This window comes from Sinocyclocheilus rhinocerous, unplaced genomic scaffold, assembly GCF_001515625.1.
Source record: "Sinocyclocheilus rhinocerous isolate Xijiao unplaced genomic scaffold, SAMN03320098_v1.1 scaffold3412, whole genome shotgun sequence".
NCBI lineage: Eukaryota > Metazoa > Chordata > Actinopteri > Cypriniformes > Cyprinidae > Sinocyclocheilus > Sinocyclocheilus rhinocerous.
Genome location: NW_015659932.1, coordinates 124989 through 134386, shown reverse-complemented (window position 1 = coordinate 134386; position 9398 = coordinate 124989). Strand labels below are relative to the sequence as shown.

At 39.1% G+C, this 9398-nt stretch overlaps 1 protein-coding gene across 1 annotated transcript in view; it reads left to right on the top strand.

The window, feature by feature from the left end:
- Nucleotides 1-9398, top strand: part of LOC107724536 (partitioning defective 3 homolog) — a 170564-nt gene that overhangs the window by 41573 nt on the left and 119593 nt on the right. Inside the window, exon 4 of the mRNA XM_016533515.1 lies at nucleotides 6309-6443. Coding sequence (XP_016389001.1) covers nucleotides 6309-6443 — 135 coding nt within the window. The remainder of the gene's footprint in view (nucleotides 1-6308; nucleotides 6444-9398) is intronic.

The following is a 9398-nucleotide window of genomic DNA, read 5'->3' as shown; positions in this document are numbered from 1 at the left end:
TCCATCCATCCATCCATCCATCCATCCATCCATCCATCCATCCATCCATCATTTTACTATCCATCCATCCATCGTTCTACTTATTCATCCATCTGTCTGTCCGTTCATCCATCCATACATCGTTCTACTTATACATCCATCTGTCTGTCCGTCCCTCCGTCCATCCATCCATCCATCCATCCATCCAACCATCCATCATTCTACTTATACATCCATCTGTCTGTCCGTCCGTCCATCCATCCGACCATCCATCCATCCATCATTCTACTTAAACATCCATCTGTCTGTCCGTCCATCCATCCATCCCATTGTTCTACTTATACATCCATCTGTCTGTCCGTCCGTCCGTCCATCCATCCATCGTTCTACTCATACATCCATCTGTCTGTCCGTCCGTCCATCCATTCATCGTTCTACCCATCCATCCATCCATCCATCCATCCATCCATCTATCATTCTACTATCCATCCATCTTTCTGTCCGTTCATTCGTCCATCCATTCATTCATCCATCCATCCATCCATCCATCCATCTATCATTCTACTATCCATCCATCTTTCTGTCCGTTCATTCGTCCATCCATTCATTCATCCATCCATCCATCCATCCATCCATCCATCCATCCATCCATCCATCCATCCATCCATCCATCCATCCATCCATCCATCCATCCATCCATCCATCCATCCATCCATCCATCCATCCATCCATCCATCCATCCATCCATCCATCCATCCATCCATCCATCCATCCATCCATCCATCCATCCATCCATCCATCCATCCATCCATCATTTACTATCATCCATCCATCATTCTACTTATTCATCCGTCTGTCTGCTCTACCCATTCATCCATCCATCCATCCATCGTTCTACTTATACATCCATCTGTCTGTCCATCCATCCATCCATTCATCCATCCATCTGTCGTTCTACTTATACATCAATCTGTCTGTCCGTCCGTCCATCCATCCATCCACCAATCCACCCACCCATCCATTCATCGTTCTACTTATACATCCATCTGTCTGTCCATCCATCCATTGTTCTACCCATCCATCCATCCATACATCGTTCTACTTATACATCCATCTGTCTGTCCGTCCATCCATCCATCCAACCATCCATCCATCATTCTACTTATTTGTCCATCTGTCTGTCCGTCCGTCCATCCATCATTCTACTTATACATCCATCTGTCTGTCTGTCCATCCATCCATCCATCAATCATTCTACTTATACATCCATCTGTCTGTCCGTCTGTCCATCCATTCATCCATCCATCCATCATTCTACTTATACATCCATCTGTCTGTCCGTCCATCCATCCATCCATCCATCCAACCATCCATCCATCCATCATTCTACTTATACATCCATCTGTCTGTCCGTCCATCCATCCATCCATCCAACCATCCATCCATCATTCTACTTATACATCCATCTGTCTGTCCGTCCATCCATCCGTCCATCATTATACTTATTCATCCATCTGTCTGTCCGTCCATCCATTCATCATTCTACCCACCCACCCATCCATCCCATCCATCCATCCATTGCTCTACTTATACATCCGTCCGTCCATCCATCCTTCGTTCCATCTACCTATCTATCCATCCATCCATCCTTTTGCATTTCTTTGATTGCTTATCTTTAGTTTTGGATATTCATATAAGGATGGTATTTTTCCACTACGTTTTCACAAACCGAAGCACCAATTGGAACATTTTTAGGGCAACTTGTAAGAAGTGACTTCCCTTTGCTCCATCTCATTCATCTTGAGATTCTCTCAATGGTTGTTGCCACTGTTTGTTGTTGACCTATAACTCTCTTGGTTATGGAACCATATGTCTTTGGTGTTAGAAGAATGGGTTCTGTGTCCTTTGTTTGTTGCTTCCCTGTTGATTTGGGCCTCATTGCGATGGTCAATGCCTTTGGCTTTAAATGAATCAAAAAGAGCCACATTCTCTGTTTTTCTCCCTAGCTTCCCTAGGGCAGCCAATGAAAAAGAGGCCAATTATCTTTGCAAAATGGCTGCTCTTTTGCAGCAATGACAAGCCTTCAGTGCTTCGAAACAGCAATATTCCAAATTAAAAGAGGGAGAAAGGGGAGGGAGTGAGAAAAGATGGAGTACTCAGAATGTGACACCACAACCCGCGATGAGATTAGCTCATCTCACGGCATTTACTAGTAATCCTGTTTAAAAGCACTTTGCTTGTCGGTTTCTTCCATAATCCAAACACCACACTCTCATTACTCTACGATTAGCTCAGTGAATTAATTAAAAAAAACATAGACCCGGCTAGAACAAGCGGAGTGATACAAAATTGTGAAAGGGCGTTCCTGTAGCGATACCAGTACAATATCTCACGGTTCTCAACCAATCAGATTTGAGAACCAGAACGAACTGTTGTATAAATATATACATGTTATTTAAAATGCATTAGCCAAGTTCATAGAAATGTACCCTTTATTCATGTTGGTTTCAAAAAGTTTCAGTTTAAAGATCATGTGGTGTAACAATCAAAGTAAAATTAATAATTTTTACTTTTGAGTGTCCACATCTTAATCAATAAAAAAATCAAGATTAGGTTAATTATTTTTTACAAATCATGTATTATTAATGTTTTTGAAGCTTGGACTACATGGCATTTACCAACCTGAACTAACCGTGCCATGTAATAAAAAGGCAAATCATCTGATAGTAAAGTAATTTTATCAAAGTAAATGTATTAATGTCATTGACCCCTAGAATGAAATTTAAGTGTACAGAACTGCCATTGAGGTTAGATCCTCCATATCGGAGATAATGTGGCCTGTTCCATGTTTTTACAAAGCATTGTTAGCAGAAGAATTAAGCTGTTATTTTTACCTTTCGTTCTGCACCGGATCATTTATTTCTTGATTGTTGTTTTTGGGATGCCATGAGAAAAGCTTGAGGTGCTTGGAAGGTCTGTTTTTGGTTGATACTGTCAGATGTCGATAAGCGACGGGGTGAATATAAATGCGCTCTATTTTAGTACCAGTGAACTGGTGAAATGAACATAAATGTGTTAGTTCACCTTGAAGTAAGAATAGCAGGCACTGAGGAGAAAAGTATTATTTCTGCATTTTGCCTTCATGTTTATATATGTAGAAAACTTTAATTCTCCAAAACTCTGTGGCTTTTCCTGGATATATTTTAACTTTTGAATCTCATAATTTAAAAAATTCTCATATGGAGCGTAACATCTGTCTCTCAGTATCTCTTCCTGAACTTTAAGAAACCTGTAGGCCTCCTGCTGCATTTGGAGGCTTTGCTGAGGTAGACCAGCGTCTCAATCACTACAACATGCTCCACATGAAGTCTTGATTCATAAGGCCGACCATATAAATTCTTCACCCATCCTATGGGCCTTTGACCTCTTGGTCTTCATGTTCCTCGCTGTGTCTCTTCCTCCCCTTTTTTTGTCCTGCTGTTTAATGTCAGAATTACCTATATAGATAATTTTACCATGCAGGAAATCACTTCATGTTCCAACACTGTATGGGATCACTTATGTCTGGTGTCCAATTGTGAATTGGCTCATGCTATAACTGGAAACTCTTTTTCTTCTTCCTTATCGCTCAGACTAGGTCTTTAGCCAAGAGCAATGGTGCTCAGTAGGCTTTCTAGGCTAAGGGCCCCCTGTGTCACAGGACAACCTGTTTTAGGTTTGCTCTAAAAACTCTTCAAATGGAGATTTGAATTGGACTCCATTGCTAGAGGGCGTTTGATTTCACCTCTCTGAAAACATGCAGCGTAAGATTAGAAATATGGTGTGAATTAGTAGCTTGTAATAGAGCTCCTTATTAGTGAGAAATGAAGTTAGCGTGCCCTCCAAATTTAGATGGCCTGAATGATATCATTGCGGGGCTCAGATCCAAGATGCGCTTCCCTTGTACGCACAGTGACTCTGATCTGGAGAACAGTTTCAGTAAGGTATTATGTATTAGACACTACATATTTAAGTAAATTGGTTTCCATGTTATTAAAACCCAATTTGTGTAATAGCTAAACTTTTTTAATTGCTAAAGTAATTTCTTGTTTAAAAAAAGATGTTTTGTTTTGCCCATATAATGAAAGTCTATTGGGGCCAATATTGTTTGGACCACAATGTGCTTCTTTTGTGTTCCTCAGGAAAAATATAAGTCAACCCAGGCTCACTGGGAAAAAAATGTGCTTCTGGTGACATTTCTGAAAAATTATATTGTTATAAGTTGCTTCTTGCATGTTTTAAAGGGGTCATATGATGCTATTTTAAAGATCATTATTTTGTGTATTTGGTGTAACAGAATGTTGACATGCTTTAATGTTCAAAAAACACATTATTTTTCAAATACTGTACATTATTGTAGGTCCTCTATGCCCCGCCTCTCTCAAACACGTCGTTTTCAACAAAGTCCCCTCCTTTGACAAGCGCAGTCTGCTCTGATTGGCCAGCTGACCCAGTGCATTGTGATTGGCCGAACACCACAAGCACGCATCGGAAATGTAACGCCCCTTACCATAATCGCGAGCTTCAGCTTTCAAAGTAAATATCAAGACAGTTAATAATGTTAATAACGTTAGTTTTACCATCAGTTCAAGCCCGAAAGGGCAACAGAGTTACGTGACAGACAATTTACAGATCTTCTTTATGCACCAAGAGCTTGTAACACTTCAAAGAGAAAGGAAAACTTGAAATCGCATCATATGACCCCTGATTAAGGCACTTTTAAAATGAAATGTCTAGTGAGTGGTGCTAAAAGCATGTTCGGTTTTTCCAGAAACTAATGAACGTGAAAGTGGCAATGTTTTTTTTTTGTTGGTTGTTGTACTGTACATATCGCAGCATTTCGGAAATGAAATGTCCAATAAATGTTAACAAACGCAATTGTGATATAAAACACATTCACATTTGTTACCATTCCATTTTATCTTGCTTCTAGTGATTCCTGTTTCACAGGACCCGTATCTGAGCACTCCACATTGCAAGTGTGATGCTGTACCAGATGCACGATATTATCTGAATGTTATCGGATTTGAAAAAAAAAATTATGCCGATATGCCTTGCCGATAAGATGAGTAGCTTACATGTGCTCAGGGTGTGCTAGCGATAAGATCATGTCAGCAGAGTGGTCATTCTTGAAGCAAACTTTTTCCTGAATGATGATTAGAATCACTGTTTTGGATCGCCACATTTAATTTGAGAATGCAAGTACAAAATGCCGCGTCTGGTTTAGCAGCGGAAGCCTCCCCTGGGTCCTAATGCCCGTCCAGTAAGGCATTTATTCACTTCGGGGGCGCTGTTGGCCTACTTATAATAAAATGAAGGTAAAATACACAAATATCATTAAGATACGTGTGTTTCTGAATAAATAAAGCAGTAATTGATGTAAAAAAAAAATCACGTCTGTTTTGATTTAAAGGTCAGAAGCTATAGCTTACATTGAATAAAAATCACAAACATGACACTTGTAAATTAAATAATTCAATATATACAGATTTATTCCTTTTTTTTATTTTAGAATTTTTACAACTCTTTTGCTTTAGGCCATCTATTAATGTTAAATCCACAAATAAAATATTAAGGTTTCAATTGCATCTGTCCAAAAAAAAAAAAAAAAAAATCAGCAGAGATTGATTTTATTATAGTTATTTTCAAGGCTTTCAATGTACTCTCATTAAAAAAGAACTTTAATAATGTTTATTAGTTCTAACAAATAAATTTTTGCTCAAAACTAAAAAAAAAAAAAAATTGGTTTATAATTTCCAGGAGAGACTTGGTGTTGTTTCAAAACAAAGGGAAATGTATATCGATATCGGTATCGGCATCGGCATTGGCCAAAATGATTTAAAAAATATCGGCATGAATTTAATATCGTGCATCCCTAGCAGTTTTACTATGTCACAGAAGCCACATATATTGAGCTGATTATGTGAAAATGTAAACGTGAACATGTATTTGTTTACAAATCATGCACCATGGTAAAAGTGTTTTAGGTCATACCATAGTATTGTGCAGGGAACCATGTGAAAATAATCTGCCCCATTTATCATAATTTGCATAGGAATTAAAGTTGTTGCTGTTTTCCTGCCACTGGTGTTCATTTCAACTGGGAAATGTAGTGAATTGTTCTGCCAAAATGTAGGTAGAGGCATGTTTTTACAATGAGCCTATGTTGAAGAAAGTCAAAGTTTTTGAATGAGGGTGAGCAAATGTTGACAGAATTTACATTTTTGTCAACAAACCCTTTAATACCAGGTGTAAACATCCTCTTTCATCACCTTCATTGTGTTTTCCAGGGTAAGGCTCTGGAAGCGTACCGCAGCCTGCCTCGTAATGTCCCCTGGGCTATCCAGTTTCAGAGGGAAAATGCCCGTTCTTCCCTCAGTGCCAACCATCCCATGGTGGACCGATGGCTTGAGCGTCAAGAACAGGTACTTTCAAGAACTCATCCCAGCTCCTAAGTGCCTCTTAACTCCAGTAAACTGCGCTGATCTATATAAACTTGTGTAGTTTTTTTTTGTGTTGTTTTTTGTTTGAGTAAAGAGTAAATTCTAGAGTGAAGGGTAGATTATTGAAAATAGCACATAGAAAAAAAAAGATTGCAAAGAGAAAATATACTGGAAAATGACACCCACGTTGTTGGATGAGGATTTCACTAACCTTACAAAACTAGAGCCACGGTCTCTATAGACGTGGATGCTGAGTGCCTTTGAAATTCAGCTCTTTTGTCAATCGGTGGAACCGTCTGAAGAAGTGTGGGAGGTGTTTCGAATTCCTTTCCCTCTCACTCAGAGGAGAGAAATAAAAGAAAGAGGTGAGGAAGGAGATTGAGATGTTTGAGGTGCCCGGCGTGCTGCGGGGAATTCACTTATTAATTTTCGCAATCGATTTTCTCGAACCGCCAGCATCCATTTCACTCTTTCCCCCACTTTTCTTTCTTTGGCCCATTGAAATGACTGTGACAGAGGTTCGGCTGCTTGTTTGCAGTTCAGGTGGTCGCAGCTTCTCATTCCCCAGAAGCTTGAGTTGGCTCACAAAGAAATCCCCCCCACCACCACCACCCCCTCAAGGGCCCATGGCACCGAGAGTCGTGCATCATCATTAGGGAAGTCGTCTTGCATGGAGGAGCCTCTGGGTTGGATGTTGGGCTGAAAGGAGCAGTCAGTCAAGGCCTGGGCTCAACCTGACAGACTCATTCATTTGAGCTTCAGTCTATTACAGCTTAGCCTGACCCCCCAGTCTGTTGCCCGCCCTGCATCGCTCTTGCTCGCTTTCTCTCTCTCTTTCTCTTTCTCAAGCTATACCGTCGTAGCACCTCTGCCCTCTTTACTTATTTCTCCTTGCCTGTTTTCCATCCCTTTCCCCTCATTTTCTCTCTTAGCAGGAAGTGGTTATTTGAAGTGACAGACAGATTTCAAGACAGATGCAGAGGTTCTGTTGCTATTCAAGCACGTTAACAAGCACACACACACACACACACACACACACACACACATACTTGCATTTGTGGTTTACGGGGACTCTCTCCGTAGGTGTAATGGTTTTTATACAGTACAAACTGTATTTTCTATCGCCCTACACCTAAACCTACCCCTTACAGAAAACTACTGGCAATTTTTGAATTTCATAAAATGCCGTTTTGTATGTTTTTTAAGCCTTTTGTTTTACAGGGACACAGGAAGTGTGTCCATATATACCAGTTCACTCACTCACACATGCACGCACGCACGCACACACACACACACACACACACACACACACACACGCACAGTAGGTTGAAGCTAGTGTAGCTATTATTTCACCTACCTTAGTAACAATTTGGTAGTATCACTATTTTTTTTTTTATTATTCTAATGATGTGATTGTAATGATTTTGGAATGACATGAAGGAGAGAAATTAAATTTTATTTTTTTTTAAGTGTAAATCAAACTGGTTTGAATCAATGACTGCAAATGCAGCTTGTGAATATCATATAATACTATGATAGTTACCTCTACTGGCTTATCACAAAGTTCTCAGCAATTATGTCTTTATTGCCATATTAAATATCCATTTAATCTTTAATTTCCTCTTTACTTTTATTGGCTCTAATTGTTTAGTTGACAACCGGCTTAGTTTGATATAGCCTCCATTATATTTGCATAATGTTGTGGCTTTTTTATACACCTTGAGTAAGCTACTTAATTAGGCGTGGCTATTTTCTCTTTATTAGCCATGTCAGGCATGCCAAAGTATGCATTTTAAACAACTCGCCAGGAGACTTTTCTTTAATTTTGAATCACTTTTTGTTGCTTTCTCCCAGTCTTTCTCCTCTTTGTTACGATAAGCATCATTAAACAGTGTAACTCAATGAACAGACACTACCATACCTGAAACAGAAAACTTAAAAATAATATTCCCTGTGCATTTGCGGATGTCTTCAGCGAAATGTTCATAGCCATGCTTTATTGTAAATAAAACATAGCTGTTGACCAGTCAGTATAATGGACCGGAAATTAACACACACACACACACACACACACACACACACACACACACACACTGATTGCTTGTGTATTCCCACTAAAAATACGACAGTGCTACACAAACTTCTGGAATAATCTTCTTCCATAGCAAACTGTGATAGTAGAATAGTTCATGGTTGCGGTTGCCAGATTTCAAGAGTTGACATCCCCCAATCACAGCTTTTCTCTTAGATTTTTTTAAAATCCAGTGGTTTACGTAATATTCCCAACCTGGCAACCTTGCACACTCTCTCTCTTCACATTACAGAAAAAGCAGTGATGATCTGAAAACACCATCAAACATGTAAGCTGGAGTTTACCATTGAGATATTTTTCTCAAATGAAAGTGTACAACAGCCAGTCTGTTTTCTTTCACATGGTCACGTTTTCTTTTCTTTTTTTTTGTGCGTGCAATAATTTTGATTGACAACAACAACAACAACAAAATAGTCATGATTATATTTTTGAGCAGTTTAACCATGGTGTATCCCTTGTATATTATACATTATTATTTACAGTAAACATTACATTTTAGTGTATTATAATAAAACATTTCCAGGAGCTTTAAATAGGCCTACATTGAGTATAAAGGTGGACTGCATGACTATTACTTTGTCCTGTTGTGGTGCACGTTCACAAGGTTTCATTTTGTAATAAATTTTCTCACAATTTCCATACACTGCTCTGCAATGGAAGTTGCATTGGTCACTGTGGCTAAATGCATAACCGATCATGCATAGAGTCTATTGAGTCATGTCTCGCTTGTGTTAGTTTTTGTGCTGCACATGTCACATGGAGTTGCTGCCTACAGTATGTTTCTTTTTTTTTTTAAATTCTAAAATATCTGATGATTATGTCATAGATACAACACTATGTCCTTA